The sequence below is a fragment of the Hyperolius riggenbachi genome, chromosome 8, assembly GCF_040937935.1.
Source record: "Hyperolius riggenbachi isolate aHypRig1 chromosome 8, aHypRig1.pri, whole genome shotgun sequence".
Lineage (NCBI taxonomy): Eukaryota > Metazoa > Chordata > Amphibia > Anura > Hyperoliidae > Hyperolius > Hyperolius riggenbachi.
In genome coordinates, this window is record NC_090653.1 from 80,312,837 (window position 1) to 80,331,786 (window position 18,950).

The 18,950-nt window shown below is 45.9% G+C and overlaps 1 protein-coding gene across 3 annotated transcripts in view; it reads right to left on the reverse strand.

Moving 5' to 3' along the window:
- Window positions 1-345: 345 nt before the first annotated feature.
- Window positions 346-18,950, reverse strand: part of LOC137528958 (uncharacterized) — a 69,182-nt gene continuing 50,577 nt past the window's right edge. For all 3 annotated transcript variants that reach the window (XM_068250776.1, XM_068250777.1, XM_068250775.1), the window contains exons 3-6: window positions 18,780-18,910; window positions 14,255-14,399; window positions 6,578-6,691; window positions 346-584 (exon numbers count right to left, since the gene is read on the reverse strand). In XM_068250776.1, coding sequence (XP_068106877.1) covers window positions 447-584; window positions 6,578-6,691; window positions 14,255-14,399; window positions 18,780-18,910 — 528 coding nt within the window. In that variant the 3' untranslated portion in view covers window positions 346-446. The remainder of the gene's footprint in view (window positions 585-6,577; window positions 6,692-14,254; window positions 14,400-18,779; window positions 18,911-18,950) is intronic.

The window sequence follows — 18,950 nt, forward strand, 5'->3', positions numbered from 1 at the left end:
AAAGCAGTAAAGATTCCGATTTTTTATGCAATTAAAGAAAGTTCGGCATGTTGCGTTTTTTTTTTTTTTTTTTACTTGTGTTGCTAGCATTCAGTAAAAATCGGAAACAGAAATTTGAATTGCGATTTGCAATGTAAAAGACGCCTGATATAGACTTGCATGGAGCTGTGGTATTAGACTTGGAAGCAGTACCCCACCCCCATACAGACTGAGCAGTTACGTGATGCTAATTCTGCTTTTTGACACATAATAAATGAATATTAAATGAATATAATGAATGAATGAATCTGGGGAAGTGATACCACAACACTGGCAGGGTGATTTCAAGTATCAGGAAGACCAGCGTCTCAATCACTAGCATTTATTGTAGAAAATAGACTTTTCTGTGACATAAAAATCCTCCACTAGGCCACCCAATATTACCAAACTGTAAGTCCCAGAGATCATTAGACAAGCAGGCTGCGGTTAAATTCGTAGGCCACCTTCAGCCTCGTCTTCCCACTGGGCTGGGACCAGTGCTGGAACAGGGACTGGAGATGGTGGGAGGGGCTGAATCCAGTGACATGGACGGACACTGAGGCCACCTGTACAGAGAGAAGGAAGCAGACAGGTCACATATCATAACCTCTAAATGTATGTAGACATAGAATGGATAGCAATACAAAGGATACAGTACACATGTATTTGGGTGCTAGCTGCCAAACAAATATCCATGTAAATACCAGCTACCTGTTTAGCAGCTGGTGGCTTTCATTTGTTAGCACAGCTTCCATTTCCTGGGCCAGTGCATGTTTAGGGAACTTTCCACTTATCCCCACTTTACAACCATGGCAAAAATAATCTGATAGGAGGTATAACCTTTTGCATGGCACCATCAGGAGTAGGGACCAAGTAGTTCTCCATTGCCAGGCCCAAGGGAGAATTCTGCTTGCTTGGGACCTAATGAGAGGCCCTAGATAGCCCACAGCCTGTTTATAGATTGTGGTGGACCTCATCCTTAGCAGGTCAGCCCAATGCTATCAGAAAAGATGTGGTTTGGGGCTATGACAACATAAACATACCAGTCTAAGGCCTCAATTCACTAAGCTTATCTCCTGTCTTTAATAACTCTTCTAGAGTTGTTACCATGGTGATAAGGCATGTAGTATTCAGGAAACATTTTACCTCAGGCAAGCCTAAAGTTAACTCTTCTGTCTTTAAATTAACTCTCCAATCCTTAAAATAACTCCAGAGTTAAAGACAGGCTGTTAATTAACTGCATGTAAAAATAACTACAGAGGATGTAAATTAACTACAGAGGAGGTAAATTAACTACAGGAGAGGTAACTTAAGGAATGAAGAGGTAAGATAACTCTCTCACGTGTGGAGGTAAGTTTTCTCTTGCCTTATTATCTCTAGCATGATCTTAGTGAATTGAGGCCAAAGTGTGGAGTTGAGACCTGAGTTAAAGGACACATCCGAGCTAGAATAAAAAAAAATGAAATCTACTTACCCGGGGCTTTCTCCAGCCCCTAGCAGCTGATCTGTCCCATGGCACAGCTTCACTCTCTGCTGCTGGCTCTTGGACCCGACAGCACGTCTCGCCAGGCCGTCTTTTACTGCGCCGTCAATCAAATCCACGTTGTCCGGAGTGTATTGCGCCTGTCCGGAGTCCACTATGGCCACATGGACTTGACAGAAGCGATTGCGCATGCGCAGTAGAGGACAACCTTGCAAGGTCATCCTCAGCACCGGGAGACTACAGCTGAGAGTGGAGCTGTGGCATGGGACAGATTAGCTGCTAGGGGCTGAAAGAAACCCCGGGTAAGTATATTTTATTATTTTAATAGCTCGGACCTTCCCTTAAAGTGCATGCCCCAGCATTGGAATGCTAATTATGCAGGTTAGACCCCTGTGCTCTATCCATACCTTAAAGTATACCCAAGACGATATGTGACATGGGGGTTGATTCATTAAGCTGCGTTGCTAAAGCAGCGTAGCTTAATATGAGGAGCGCAGCCTATTAGGTTAATCAAAGTGTGGGAATCACGACCTATAAAGCCACTGGACCCAAAGAAGCTCAGGGAACGCCGTTATTTGGAAGGAGAGTGTGTAAGTTGCCAGCGCATGCTACCCTGCTTTACCATGCACACAACTCACACTCCTTATGTTTAGCTGCGCTGCTTTAGCAGCCCAGCTTAATGAATCTACCCCATGATGAGATAAACATGTTTGTACAGGACAAAATGTATTAATAACCAGGCAATGTAATTTATTTTGCTGCCTGAAAGGGTTAATTTCTAGGCATGGAAGGGACAGCGTCTGTCTTGTCAGTACCTTGTCGGGAATATATTAAACATCACTGATAAGCATATTACAGCTATAAATGTTTTCCTGACAGAATACAACTTCTGAGGGCAGGCAGAGAAAAAATACTATTGACCTTTTTCTAACTCTGAAACACTTAATAGGCTACCACTGATTAGAGACAGCAAAACATTGAACTTACATTGTAAATGTTTAAATATAAAAGAAAACCTTGAGGTACTTAAAAGGGCATTTTTATGAATAGGAGAATAAATATAATTGTTTCAGTTTATTTTCACCTCGGATTCACTTTTAGGAGAAGGGACACTTGGGGATAGTAATGTGCACACTTTGAATGGAGGACAAAACTGGTTTGCAAAAGGGGATGAAGACTAGAACAATCATCCCTAAATAGACACCATTTATCATCAGCACATTATGCTGTTTTATCACCTTTACCCAGATTTATTATTTTTAAGACAAGATACCTTCAGCCAGACAAGGCGATCCTCTGTGCAGCGCTGCACAAGATGGCAGCGCTATATAAATAAATGTTGCCTTATAAATCTTGAAACCTGACTGCCAGCTCCGATCGCAGTCTGGCAGGCTGATCTCTGTGGCTCTGTGTTTATAATGACGGGAGCCAATGGCTTCAATTCACTAAGCTTATCTCCTGTCTTTAATAACTCTTCTAGAGTTGTTACCATGGTGATAAGGCATGTAGTATTAAGGAAACATTTTACCTCAGGCAAACCTAAAGTTAACTCTTCTGTCTTTAAGTTAACTCTTTAATCCTTAAAATAACTCCAGAGTTAAAGACAGGCTGTTTATTAACTGCATGTGAAAATACCGTATATACTCGCATATAAGCCGACCCGCATATAAGCCGACCCCCCAACTTTTCCCTGAAAAAACTGGGAAAAATGATTGACCCCCATATAAGCCGGGGGTAGGAAATGCTGGATTGGTGCAGCCCCCCAGTGTGTCCCAGTATAGCTAGTATAGTGCCCAGTATAGGTAGGTAGTGTCCAGTATAGCTAGTATAGTGCCCAGTATAGCTAGTAAAGTGCCCAGTATAGCCAGTATAGTGCCCAGTATAGCGCCCAGTATGGGTAGGTAGTGCCTCAGTTTAGCTAGTATAGTGCCCAGTTTAGCTAGTATAGTGCCCCAGTATGGCTAGTAAAGTGCCCAGTTTAGCCAGTATAGTGCCCAGTTTAGTTAGTATAGTGCCCAGTTTAGCCAGTATAGTGCCCAGTTTAGTGCCCAGTTTAGCTAGTATAGTGCCCAGTTTAGCCAGTATAGTGCCCAGTTTAGCCAGTATAGTGCCCAGTTTAGCCAGTATAGTGCCCAGTTTAGCTAGTATAGTGCCCAGTTTAGCCAGTATAGTGCCCAGTTTAGCTAGTATAGTGCCCAGTTTAGCCAGTATAGTGCCCAGTTTAGTGCCCAGTTTAGCTAGTATAGTGCCCAGTTTAGCTAGTATAGTGCCCAGTTTAGCCAGTATAGTGCCCAGTTTAGCCAGTATAGTGCCCAGTTTAGCTAGTATAGTGCCCAGTTTAGCTAGTATAGTGCCCAGTTTAGCCAGTATAGTGCCCCAGTTTAGCTAGTATAGTGCCCAGTTTAGCCAATATAGTGCCCAGTTTAGCCAATATAGTGCCCAGTTTAGCCAGTATAGTGCCCAGTTTAGCCAGTATAGTGCCCAGTTTAGCCAGTTTAGTGCCCAGTTTAGCTAGTTTAGTGCCCAGTTTAGCCAGTATAGTGCCCAGTTTAGCCAGTATAGTGCCCAGTTTAGCCAGTATAGTGCCCAGCATAGGTAGGTAGTACTCCCGGCTCCCCCCCCCCTCCCCGCCGCTGCTATTACCTGCAGGCAGCGGCCGCTTCCTAATCCACGTTCTTCTTCTTAAACTTTTCAGCGTGTATCACAGCAGCGCGCCCGGCGCTGCTGCTGTGACGATGCAGAGTGCAGGAAAGTAGTGTTGTCCGGATCATGAACGATTCGGATCTTTGATCCGAATCTATTTTATGAGTCGATCATCCGAATCATCAAAATGAGTGATTCGGATCGCAAAAGGGGCGGGGCCAGGAGCGACACGCCCCCTCTCAGCGGGCAGCGGGGTCCTGGAAGCAGAGCAGGGACGGATTGCTGAGTTGGAGGGGAGCCAGCCTTGCACAGGGACAGGTAGATGAGAGAGAGGGGACATGGGTGCCACTGCCAGATATGTGTAGAGCACACATACTGGCTAAAACGTGCTGCCCATTATAGGCTGTCTGTTCCGTAGTTGTGCACAGTGATCACATTGGAAGCTTTTGGCTCAGCACAGCTCAGTAACTTTGCAGGCACTGTGATTGCTTTGCAATATTATCCTCCCAGACTCTGCTCTATACAGCTGCACTTATCTTCGGGGAATGCTTTCTTTCACTGTGCGACATTTGCATGAGAAAGTACACAGATGAGCATATAGGTGAAATACATGTAAAGCATAATGATTGCAGCATGTGGGTATTGTGTGCAAGCAAACACTTCTGCTCTCTGCTCGTCCCTTCTCTGTCCACTCCCTGCCCTCTGACTCTGTCCATCATCTCCCCTTCTCTGTGTGTCCACCCCCTCCCCTTCTCCTGTCCACAGACCTGTCCTGCTAGTCATTTCACCCCCGAATGCTTCCCTAGTAAAATGATCCGAGATTCGGATCAAAGATCCGGATCTTTTCAATGATCCGATTCGAATCATCCGGATCATTGAAAAGATCCGAACTTCCCATCTCTACAGGAAAGAGCGCGGCTCCCTATAACGGCGATCTGTATCGCCGTTACCAAGGGAACCGCTCTTTCCTGCCCCTGCATCGTCACAGCAGCAGCGCCGGGCGCGCTGCTGTGATACACGCTGAAAAGTTTAAGAAGAGGAACGCGGATTAGGAAGCGGCCGCTGCCTGCAGGTATTAGCAGCGGCGGCCGCGGGGGGAGCGGGGAGGGGGGGGAGCGGGGCACGGAACACCCACCACCCACCACTATACCACCAGGGAAGACTCGCATACAAGCCGACCCCCCAACTTTTGACCCCCTTTTTGGGGGTCAAAAATTCGGCTTGTATGCGAGTATATACGGTAACTACAGAGGAGGTAACTTAACTACAGAGGAGGTAAATTAACTACAGAAGAGGTAACGTAAGGAATGAAGAGATAAGATAACTCTCTTACTGTGTGGAGGTAAGTTTTCTCTTGCCTTATTATCTCCAGCATGATCTTAGTGAATTGAGGCCAATGGCCTCAATTCACTAAGATCATGCTGGAGATAATAAGGCAAGAGAAAACTTACCTCCACATAAGAGAGAGTTATCTTATCTCTTCATTCCTTAAGTTACCTCCTCTGTAGTTAATTTTACCTCTAGAAGAGTTATTAAAGACAGGAGATACGCTTAGTGAATTGAGGCCAATGTCTTGCTGCCAAGGTCACATAACCAGGGTCATATTGCTGTCGCATAACCAGTGGCAACACACATGCATAGATGCGTGCCCAAGTAGTGACTGTGTAACCAATAGTCAGCTGAAGAGAATCAGAAGTAGACCCAGGTGATATTCTAAGGTAATTACAGGTGAAACTTGAAAAAAAATAGAATATCATGCAGAAGTTCATTTATTTCAGTAATTCAACTTAAAAGACAAAACTAATACATGAAATAAGAACCCTTTGCAGGTGTTTTGGATTAATTAGCTGATTATAGAGTCTGACACTTTGAGCCTAGAATATGGAACATTTTCACAATATTCTAATGGTCTGAGATTTTGATTTTGGGGTTCTCATAAGCTGTAAGCCTAATCGTCAAAATTATACTAACGGCTTGAAATATCTCACTTTCTATGTAATGAGTCTATTTCCTATATTTGTTTCCCCTAAACTTTTGAGTTTCACCTGTATATTCAGGTCTAAGAATTCCCTGCACTACTCAGAATGTTCAGGGCCTCTGAGAAAATTTTTTCATATTTCTCTTGAATTGGTTACTGGCCCATTTGTTCTGCTCCTAAGGTCATCCATGCATTACTTTAATACACAAGACGAGGGGCGTTTCTAGGTTCCAGGGAGACTGACTGATATCGATAATTTATCTGGGAGAAACCACTGGGCAACACTTGATATTATTTAATACATGGTCAATATTTTGATCATAATAATAATCTAATGTAATTTGTTTTAATAGTTTTTTATTTTGGAGACACAATGCTTTTATAGAATCTAACGTCTTTAATCTATTAAAACATATTGCATGGAGTTTATGCTGTAAACATAAACATTGGCTCACCTTCATCAGTTTGAGCTCCGGCTCGCGCCCCAGCCCTGTGCTCATTTTGTGTGGCTGAATTCTCTGTTTAGGGGCTGGAGAGGATGAAGAAAATCTGGTTCTTTGTGACAGAGTCTGTATAAAATAAATTGGGACAAAGATTTGACATCAGTGAACGCGGACAGACTAAAGGTGGCCATACACACATAGGGCTTGATTCACTAAGACAAATAGCATGCCTTATCGAAGTTAACGCGCCTTATCAGAGTAGCATAGCGAGCTGTGCGAACCCACAGGGGCTCAGGGCAGGACGAGTGGCGCTCTCGTCATTGCCAATTAGCAGGCATATGTTTGCTATGCTACCCTGATAAGGTGTGTTAACTTTGATAAGGCTTGCTATTTGTCTTAGTGAATCAAGCCCATAGATTGCCACCTACTGTAGCAAACAGATGAATTACTCTCTAATTTGGGCCTGAAGTATTTTTTATGGTTACAGAAAACCGCTTTCTCAGAAGTGGAAAACACATATGGCTTGATTCACTAGGACAAATAGTATGCCTTATCAGAGTTAACATGCCTTATCAGAGCTGACACACCTTATCAGAGTAGCATAGCGAGCACTACGAAATTACCGTATGCCTGCTAATTAGCAATGACGAGAGCTCCACTCGTCCTGCCCTGAGCCCCTGCGGGTCCAATCACTTTAAAGAACATTATTCCCGCACTTTGATTGGCCCAATAAGCTGCCCGTCAAGTTTCCTGTCAAGTGGCAGGCAGCCTATTGGGCCAATCAAATTGCGAGGATAATGTCCTTTAAACTGATTGGATCCGCAGGGGCTCAGGGCAGGACGAGTGGAGCCAGTGGCATAGCTAAGAAGCTGTGGGCCCCGATGCAAGTTTAGCATTAGGGTACCCTAAGCACTCTATACATAACAATTGATACGGCGCACCAAAACCAATCAGGGATAACCACAGTGTCAGAGGTGCAAGAAGGGTATAGGAAACTGTGTGTTAATGATCACTACTATTCAAATTAACTACAGAAGTGAAAATTATCAGCACAGGACCAATAAAGAGCTAATACTGTGTTTGAGGGGTGGGCCCCTCCGGGCCCCTCTAGCCCAGGGGCCCCTCTAGCCCAAGGGCCCCAATACGGTGGCTACCTCTGCACCCCCTATTACTATGCCACTGAGCGGAGCTCTCATCATTGCCAATTAGCAGGCATAAGTTCGTAGTGATCGCTATGCTATGATAAGGTGTGTTAACTCCGATAAGGTGTGGTAACTCTCATAAGGCGTGTTAACTCTGATAAGGCATGCTATTTGTCTTAAGCTGGCCACTAACGGTCCAATTTCTAGCGAAAAATCGTTCGAGCGATCAGAAATTTTGATCGGACGAAAAATCGTTCACTACACCATCAACTAACCAATCATTGTTTCCTATCTATCACGACCACCAAGAAAATCCAAATTTTCGTTCGATGAAAATTCATTCGGGCGACATTTTTTTCACTCATTCATAATCGATTGTGTCCACCAATGGAGATTATTTACAACCAATCCGATCAGAATTTCTGATCGCTCTAACGATTTTTCGCTAGAAATTGGACCGTTAGTGGCCAGCTTTAGTGAATCAAGCCCATTAACTCACTCATGGTTCTATCTGGGCAGGGCCGGATTTCTGGAAAGGCCACCAAGGTCTGGGTCTTGGGCAGCTGCAGCCTGAGGGGCACCTGGACATGAAATAGGGACTGCTACATATGAAAGAGAAGGCTGCAAATGGTAAGGAACACATGAAAAGGCAAGCTGATGTCCAAGAGAGCTGTGCATGAAAGAGAGGGTCTGCATTACACGGATGGTACACATTTAAGAGGGGGCCGTGCAAGGAATGGGAGGGGCACTGCTGTACTTGGAAGGGGAGCCCCAATATACTTGGCCTAGGAGTGAAAAAAAATATAAATCCGGTCTTGTATCTGGGACAGCGGGAAGTCATCAATTCTGATCCGCCGTGCCCAATACCATGTCGCTTTTGCCTACAATAGCGTGTTTTTATACTTGTATAATGTACTGTATTTTCCGCCTCTGAGGAAGCGTTCTATGTAACCGTAAAATGTACGTCAGGTGTAACAATATACTGTATAGTTGCAACGATAAACTGACCGTGATTTTTTTGGTTTTTCTTTTTTGATACTGTCCTTTAGCATTTCTATGTTATATTAAAGGTTACATTTTAACTTACTATGTATACTCTGCCGCCTTTGTAAACCCTCCAATCTCTCAATGTTGCAATATTGTACAGTGCGAGCTCCATGACAGCACCGCAAGCTAAATTCAAGGCTGCACGCTACGCTCTGTCTTGCAGTGTAGCGTGCTTTCCTTAGTTACGCGCGCTGCTTACATGCCGGCCGCTGCTGTGACCACGATACTTCACTAGAGCAGCCGCTAATATGTTAATTGACATATCACAATGTAATTAACATAATAACTGTGTCAATTAACATACTAGTTGTGACGCCGGGCGACGCCCAGTCGGCCAAAATGCGATTGCGGTCGGTTAGCGACACAAATCGTTAAACCAAGATTTGATGTGTAGTATCCCTCTGCCTAGGAACAGCTGGGGGACTTGTCTTAGCTGAGTAAAAGCCTGGGGGGAGGTGTTAATTAGCTTGTACATGCAGGGAAAGTACATGCAGTACATGGAAGCACGAGAGGAACGGGAGCGCCAATCTGCAGAACGCAAGGCTGCTGCTGCAGAACGCCACGCGGAGAGGGCTGCTACGGAACGGGAGCTCCAACGACAGCATGAGCTAAACTTGGCAAAAGTGCAACAGGCCAGTCGGAGTTTACCGCCCAGCCTCCCTGCTGAAGGAGCTGCATCCCCCGTCAGTGCAAAATTTAAATTTGCTAATATTGAAAAAGACACTGACATTGACTTGTTTCTGCGGTCTTTTGAAAAAGCATGCCGTCAGTATCGTCTGTCCCAAGACCAGTGGGCCAGACATCTGACACCTTTGCTGCGCTACAAAGCGCTTGATGCTTTCGCAGAAATGCCTGCGGAGAAAGATAATGATTATGCCGCTATAAAAGACGCTATCATTACAAAGTACCAGCTGACGCCAGAAGCCTATCGCAAAAAGTTCAGGGCCTGGCAGAAAAAGTCTTCTGATTCGTACCGAGATGTGGTCAGCAGCTTGCTCACCACACTCCGCCAGTGGACTCTAGGCCTCACCAAAGGGTCTTATGGTGTCCTGGAGGACTTGATAGTCCTGGAACAATTTCTGAACATTTGCCCTGCTGATGTACGACAGTTTGTGTTAGAGCGCAAGCCGGCGTCAGCAACTGTCGCTGCAGACCTTGCTGAGACTTTTGCGACTACCCGGGTGCCTGATGCACACAGGACTGTCCCCTCCAGCTGGAGAGGAGGTCAGCCCAATACCCCGGCAGACTCTCCTGCCCCTGTGAGCCGTCAGCCACCGAGGCCACCCAGCGCAGCGGCTGCACCAAGGCCTGCAGTCCCTGGAGAGGTCACCTGTCACTACTGCCGCCAGCCCGGACACATGAAATTCGACTGTCCGGAGCGGAGACAGACACCACCAGCACCTGGATCATCTGCATCACCTGCACCTCACCCACAGCAGAGGCAACCCGCTAGCGAACCACCGTCTGGATCATCAGATTTTGTTCTGTTTGCCCGCGGAAAGGAAATCCGCGACCGAACCGACCAGCAGCAACTTGTTAGAGTGAACGGCAAAGTTGTCACCGGATTTCGAGACACCGGAGCTGACATCACGTTAGTTCACTCACACCTTGTGCCAAAGGAGAGCATCAGCTCCAGCCGATCCCTTGCCCTTACTGGAGTAGAGGGCACCCTTTTTCACATAGCCCACGCGAGGGTGGGAATCCAAGAAAGGGTTGTTGGGGTTATGAAGGATCTCCCAGTCCCTGTGTTGCTGGGGACTGATTTGGGCAAGCTTGTGTCCTACTACGAACCTGCCACGACCGCCTTGTCGCTCACGGAAAGAGATGGACTCTCCACCCACCACAAGGTACTTTATACACTTGGGAGAGCACCAGGGGGAGGTGGGTTGAATGTGCCCAATTCAAGGGTACCCGGTTCAATAGTGCCTGCTTCAAAGGCACCTGAGTTTGATGTACAGACTGTCTGTTGTGATGATGATGTAACTGTACCTGAGTTTACTGTACAACCTGTCGGTAATGAAAAAATGTCTATACCTGTCAATGTCATTAATGCATGCAACGATGATTTGAGTAATGCCCGTCTGTGCCCTTCTGAAGGTGTACCTGTGCTAGCAGTACCGCGCAGCTGTACTGCTCAGAACCCGAGCTCAGAACAGGTGGAGGGGGTTCCGGCCTCCTCCCCCTTCTCTGACCGCAGGGATGAGACCTTTCAGCCGCTGGCCTCGTGTGACATGAGCAAGTTGGCTGAAACTGACAGCGTCCTCACAGCAGCACTACAAAGCGACCCAAGCCTGGAGGTGCTCAGGCAGCAAGCCTCTGAGTCCCTCGCAGACGGGGCCGCTTTCAAGGTGTACTGGGAAGGTGGGAGACTGTACAGCGAGTCTGTACAGCCCCCTACCGGTGGATCACATGCGAATACCAAATGGCTTGTGGTCCCAAGTGCGTTCAGGGGACATGTGCTGAAATCCGCACATGCTAATCCTCTGACAGGGCACTCGGGTGTCCGCAAGACACTTGCCTGTATTCGGAAACATTTTCATTGGCCCGGGATGAACAGGGATGTAGCCAAATACTGCAAAGCATGTGCCGTCTGTCAGGAGCGAGGAGGTCCAGAACGGTCCATGTCGGGTCAAACCTGAGGGTAGCAGACTGCGACATGTCCAGTGGGACCGAGCCGCAGGCGCCAATGGGTTTTCCCGCCGTGCCGGCCGCTCGAGACCTGTCAGCCAGGTTGGCCGACACGAAGCGGGCAGCCGACAACAAAACGCCGATGGGCTGTCCCGGTGTCAGGGGGAACTAGGCCCAACAGCGCCAATGGCTGCTACGGAGGATGTCTTGGTGACACCCCCCTACACAGCGTCAGGAGTGGGAGGTGTGACGCCGGGCGACGCCCAGTCGGCCAAAACGCGATTGCGGTCGGTTAGCGACACAAATCGTTAAACCAAGATTTGATGTGTAGTATCCCTCTGCCTAGGAACAGCTGGGGGACTTGTCTTAGCTGAGTAAAAGCCTGGGGGGAGGTGTTAATTAGCTTGGACATATTCACTGTGGAAGGCAGAATAACCTGGAGGCATTAACTCCCCTTCTGTTCTGGGAACCAGGTGACACCTAGATGTTAATTAGCCAGCAAAGAGCCCACTCTGCCTTTTGGGAAAAGACAGGATGAGCTCACAGCAGGGGGCTATTCAAAACCTGCTTTGCCATATAGGCAGAATAAGAAAGCATGGAGTTTAGGATTTTGAGCATGTTTAAGCAATACCGTTCAGGTGAGAAATGGGAAAGTTATATCATTCTTCTGGTCCGGATCTTGTGAGTATTTTGATATTAAATTTGGGCCACTGGCATAACCAGAACTCTGGGAATTCCACCGTTTTTTAACCGGGCATGCAAACATGCCCAAGTTTGATATCATATTAATCGGTAGGTTCTGGGGATCGAGAATATGTGATTATTATTTGTGTGCCGGCCGCGCAGGTCTGTCTAGAGAAGTGGCAGGGTTATGAGGGCTTGTGGAGGCCCCTGCCCCAGATGTGATTACCATAGTCCGGCCTGGGGGCCGACTCTGGAAGCCCGCCTCTGAACTCAGCTCCATTAAAAGTGAATGAGCTGCCCGGGCAAATTATTCCTCCATTTTCCATCTTCATGAACACACGGCCACCGTGAGGAACAAGTGGTGGCCATCTTGCCGGAGCTGAAACAAAGGGCACATGGCTAGCGGCCATCTTGTCTGAATTGAAACAAAGGACATCCTCCATTTTGTTTGGCTTTTAAAACTTGCTGAACTCTGAATTTATCTCTGGAACAGAGAACTTTGCAGAACTTGGAACCGTTTTGCTTGGACTTTATGATTCTTCCCACAAAAGGACATATTTCCACAAACCCTAAGTATTTTCTCCCTTTTATTTTTTATACTGGCTATTACTATTTTAATAATTGTCTGTATATATTAATTATTTATATTATAATAATAATAATAATAATAATCCGAACATTTGTATAGCGCTTTTCTCCTGTCGGACTCAAAGCGCTCAAGAGCTGCAGCCACTGGGACGCGCTCAGGAGGCCACCCTGCAGTGTTAGGGAGTCTTGCCTTGAACTCCTTACTGAATAGGTACTTGACCTAGCCAGGATTCGAACCCTGGTCTCCCATTGCTTTCAATAAACCGACGCTATCGTCAGTTGTTGTTCTAGCTACCCTACTATTCAGCACGCACACAACTGAACCAGACCTCTGAAGAGACGTTACTATTGTTTGTTGTTGGCTAGACAGAATACAGCGTGTTTTAACCGTTTTTATTCGCAGGACCAGTCAGTCAGTAAATCGGGTCCACTGGCCCATACCAGTGGTGGTGGCAGATACCCTGGAATCGTGTGTAGGTTGTAATTACCCATATCTCACAGGCCCCCTTCTGGTTTGTCTGCGGTTTGTCCCAACGGTTCCTGCGCATTGACTGCGACCAGAGTTCGCACGATCCGTGCGCTGGCACCGTTTGGAAGGCCATTTGCGGTCTGACCACCAGGGCTCCTGTGACACTAGTGAAGTATCGCGGTTGTGATACTTCACAGCAGTGGCCGGCATTTAAAGGAGAGCGCATTGCTATGTAAGCAACGCGCATAACTTAGGAAGGCACGCTACACTGCAAGACCGAGCATAGCGCGCAGCCTTGAATTTAGCTTGCGGTGCTGTCATGGAGCTCGCGCTGCTATACTGTAGCAGCGCAGCTTCATGAATGAGCCCCAATAAAATTCAGTAAATGATGAAGCATAAAGATTATCAGCATTTTTTGAAATGGTCCAGCAATTTAAGCCTTCATTCTTCTACTAATAAAGAATTCCATTATGGGACACCTGAAGAGAGGGGGCTATGGAGGCTATCATATTTATTTCCTCTTAAGCAATACCAGTTGCCTGGCTATCCTGCTGATTTGCTGCCTCTAAAGCTGAATACTCACCTGCCCGATGGACCAGGGAACCTCACAGCGACGTCTCCCAATGAATGAAGTTCCCCGATCCATCTTCCTGCCTTCAGGAACACGCAACGGCACATGACGGGCGCGAATGAGTTTAAACAAATGCAGCACTTTGCGAGGGATTCATCAGGTGTCGTCAGGGATTCTACAGATCTGAGACACCATGACAGATTTGCCTAATCGTGTGCCTGTACCTACGTCGTGAGTTCACCCAAATAAATTGTTGGAAGGTGGGTATGGGCCTTAATACTTTTAGCCATAGCCCCTGAACAAGCATGCAGCAGATCAGGTGTTTCTGACATTACTGTCAGATCTGACAAGATGAGCTGCATGCTTGGTGTGACTCAGACACTTTGCAGCCAAATAGATCATCAGTACAGCCAGGCAACTGGTATTGTTCAAAAAGATTAAATATGACAGCCTCCATATTTGCCTCACTTCAGTTGTCCTTTAAGGTAGAGAAAACATTTGTACATTTGCTTTGTATTAATAAAAGTTGGACCAAATATGCAGGAAAAAGGCAAATTAACCTTTTCATTGGGTTTGATGTGTAAGGATGAGAGGTAGGCGCTTCTGAGCTGGGATCCTTCCCATTTATACAGTACATCAGGATTTTGTGTGTGGTCAGGTGTCACCATCCATGGACAATCTGCAGAACTGTGGTCACATGCATCTCTAGAACAAGAAACATACTGTGAATTTCAGCACAGAGGAAAATTCATCTTCTCCAGATAAGGCAAATTATAAGCATAAGGATCTTTTACTTCATTTGAGCATAGTTGTTAAAGAGAAGGTAAAGAGCTTTTTCATTTAAACAAAGATAAGTCCTCACAAGAACAAGTATATACAATTGTCACATATACTTTAAGGCCTCATTCACATTGCGTTCCGCTGCCATTAGCATTCGCGTTGGGCGTTTTTTGATGCATTATTTTTCCCTTCCCGGCGATTTCTGTGAGTTGGGCGGTTTTGGTAAGTGTTTTTGTAAACGCTTTTGCAGAGCGATTCCGTTTTTTTACTTCCTGACGCAAGTCAAGAAGTGAACTCTTTGATCCGGAAAATAATAAATACAATGTATGTATTCTTAAATACGCGAACGCAGTTGCTGCACAAAGCGATTTTGTAAGCTTTTTGCTTTTTTCCTATACCTTCCATTGAGGCAAATCAGCCTCAAAAATGGTCAATGCAGCGCTTCTCTGAGCGGATCGGAAATGAACCGCTCAGATGTGAACTCTCTCATAGAGAATCATTGCACAAGCGCTTTTAGAAAACTCCAAAAGCGCCTCCAGTGTGAACGAGCCCATAAGGACCACTATTGCAAAAAATGTAAAGTTTAAAATACATGAAAACACAAATAAAAAGTACATTTCCCACATCTATAAATTACTGTTCTCCTTTTGTTGCTGCCACGTACAGTAGGTAGTAGAAATCTGACAGAACTGACAGGGTTTGGACTGGCCCATCTCCTCATGAGAGATTCTCAGGGTTTTCTTTATTTTGAAAAGCACTTAGTGAACTGCAGTTGTTCAGTCCTACTGCCAGACTACTGTGCAAACAGGTGTGTGTGTGTGTGTGGGGGGGGGGGGGGCTGCATCTTTGTATAGATCCTTTCCAGGGAGTGCTTTTGTAAAGAATAATTTAAAGGGGAACTGAAGTAGGAGGTATACGGAGGCTGCCATATTTATCTCCTTTCAATCGATACCAGTTGCCTGGCAGCCGTGCTGGTCTATTTCTCTGCAGTAGTATCTGAATAACACCAGAAACAAGCATGCATCTAGTCTTGTAAGATCTGACTTTAAAGTCTGAAACACCTGATCTGCTGCATGCTTGTTCAGGGGCTATGGCTAATAGTATTAGAGGCAGAGGATCAGCAGGGCTGCCAGGCAACTGGTATTGCTTAAAAGGAAATAAGCATGGCAGCCTCCATATACCTCTCTCTTCAGTTCCCCTTTAATTACTGAGAATCCCCATGAAGAGGTGGACCAGTTAAAAGCTCATCAGTTATGTCAGATTTCTACTAACTACTGTAAGTGACCACAGCATAGAAGAAAGGTAATTTATAGGTAATTTTACTCTGGAAGAATCATACTTCTTATTTGCATTTTACAATTTTACAATTTTTCGTGATAGTGATCCTGTAAGTAAATAAAGCATTTACTTGGTATAAAATATATGTCCTCACTGTGAATGTGAGCACTGGACCATAAAAACACATCATAAATCCACAACCTCTCAGGAATCCTCAATGTTTTTTAGGGCTTCCAACTTTGCCTCCTAATTACAAACACTTTTTAACCTTCCTGGCGGTAAGCCCGAGCTGAGCTCGGGCTATGCCGCGCAGGAGGATATCTCTGCCCCTGGTGGGGCGATTTGCCCCATTTAAAGTGCTGTGCGCGCAGCTAGCACTTTGCTAGCCGCGCGCACAGCTTGATCGCCGCTGCTCTGCGGCGATCGCCCGCACACAGCGGCGGAAGAGGCCCCCCCCGCCAGAGCCCTGCGCTGCCCGGACCAATGAGTTCCAGGCAGCGCTATGGGCTGGATCGGAGGCGTCTGACGTCGGCTGACGTCCATGACGTCATTCCTATCGTCGCCATGGCGACAGGAGAAGCCAAACAGGGGAACGCGTTATATACGCGTTCCCCTGTTTGCTATTGATGCCGGCGACGATCACACTAGAGCAGAGGTAGGGAACCTATGGCTCGGGAGCCAGATGTGGCTCTTTTGATGGCTACATCTGGCTCACATACAGATCAGTAAGGGTTGATTCACTAAGCTACACTGCTCAAGCAACACAGCTTAGTGTGGCAGCGCAAATAAAATTTTCAATGTAGGAACGCTACTGCACTACTAACTTACTCGCCCTACTCCCAAAACGAAGGGCCGCTCCAATTTTCCCACTGTGCACCCTCTCAGGTCCAGTCACTTTGTAGGACGAGATCCCTGCACTTTGATTGGCCTAATAGACTGACTGTCATTTGACAGGCAGCCTATTGGACCAAAGAACGGGGATCTCGTCCTACAAAGTGAATCAACCCCCAAGTCAGCTAGCTAAGTGTACAAGCTGTTAGTCGGTATTTCTCTTGTCTCTTGGGAAATTGCTGATGTTGCTGAAACCGAAGAGAAGCTGAAGACGTGTCTGACACTTCCGCTGCCCGGAGGATCAACTGTATACACATCACCATGGCAACAGGGATGTGAGCCCTACTGTCCCAGTTTGAAACATATTGTATGGCTCTCACGGAATTACATTTTAAAGAGAATCTGTATTGTTAAAATCGCACAAAAGTAAACATACCAGTGCGTTAGGGGACATCTCCTATTACCCTCTGTCACAATTTCGCCGCTCCCCGCCGCATTAAAAGTGGTTAAAAACAGTTTTAAAAAGTTTGTTTATAAACAAACAAAATGGCCACCAAAACAGGAAGTAGGTTGATGTAATATGTCCACACATAGAAAATACATCCATACACAAGCAGCCTGTATACAGCCTTCCTTTTTAATCTCAAGAGATCATTTGTGTGTTTCTTTCCCCCTGCAGCTATCTTCCACTGAAGTGTCAGGCTGTTTCTTCCTGCAGAGTGCAGACAGCTCTGCCTGTATGTAATTCCTCAGTATGTGAAAGCCCAGCCAGCTCAGAGGAGGATTTATCCAGCTTGTAAAAGATAATAGAGCAGAGAGAAGCTGCACTAATCTAAATAACACACAGGCAGTGTGCATAGAGGGGCCAGGAGGGGGGAGATGCATCACAGAACCACAACACTGAAGAACTTGGCAGCCTTCCAGACACAGGCTGACAAGTCTGACAAGAGAGAGAGAAGTTGATTTATTACAGAGACAGTGATAGTAGAAAGTGCTGCAGTAAGCCAGAGCACATTAGAATAGATTTTGGAACTTGTAGGATGGAAGAAAACCGGATGAAATTTTTGTTACGGAGTCTCTTTAAAATATGTGGGGTTTATGGCTCGCTCAGCCAAAAAGGTTCCCGACCCCGCACTAGAGGGACACATGCGCCCTCTAGTGGTGTTTCATGTAGCTACCACTCTGGTAGCTTTACATGAAACAAAACAAAAAAAATGGATTTCTGCCTATTTGGCAGAAAAAAATTAACCACCAGGAGGGTTAAGAAAGTCCAGTTGAAGTTTGCAGTATCATTTATGCTTTCCATTGTTCTCCAACCTTAATAGTCAACTCCCGACCAGTCACAAAGTCAGGAGCACCCTTTAATTTATGTGGAGGACAGAAATACACTTTTTGAATATTTGCGCTTACAATGTTGACTAAAAGTTTATGTTGATTTTCTGCTCATAAACCTATGTTTAAAGGACAACTGACCTGATCAGGATATGGATATTTCCTTTTACAATGCAGATTGCCAGGCATTGTTCTGTTGATCATTTGCCTCTATACTTTTAGCCATAGACCCTGAACAAGCATGCAGAAAGATCAGATGTTTGACTGAAGTGTGACTGCATTTGCTGCATGCTTGTTTCAGGAGTGTGATTCAGACACTACCCATGCATGAAAGATCAGCAGGATAGGGATAGACTGAACTATTTGCACTCGAACAGTCCATGGGTAGCCTACCTCTGGGCTACTTCCAGGTCAGTGAGTTCTGTCAGTAGTGCGCAGGTGCTAGCCTGGCAGTGCGCGTTCTCGATTGTGTGCCCGTGGCTGGGCATGCTCTAATCGTGATGTCATGCGCAGAGCATGCCCGGCCATGGGCGCATGATCAAGAATGCGTGCTGCCGGGAGAGCTGCTGCTGTAAGTAGCCCTGGGGTAGGCTACATATGGACTGTTTGAGCGCAAACAGTTTGTTCCATACCTACAACAGAACAGCCAGGCAACTGGTATTGCTTAAAGTGAAATCAATATTGCAGCCGCCATATCCCTCTCAGGTCAGTTGTCATTAAAGTTCAGACTCTTGAGGCCTAAAGGTTAGGGATCATTTAATGTTAATATTTAGAATAAGCTCTTGTACCAGTGAGACATCTCAGCATGTGTACCTAGCTACTCATTCTTCCACAGACATGTATTATAATACCTGCACTTCTTACCTACTATATGACTGTTTGTGCCCTTCAGCTCCAGTGTTGTGTAATAATGACTCCAGTGGCTTTATGTCTTCTTCTACACATGGATGTGATATTTGAGGAAAACAATGTTCAAGTATGTGTCCAACACTGCTCTGTAACATGAAGCAAAGACAAGAACATGCTATTACATTC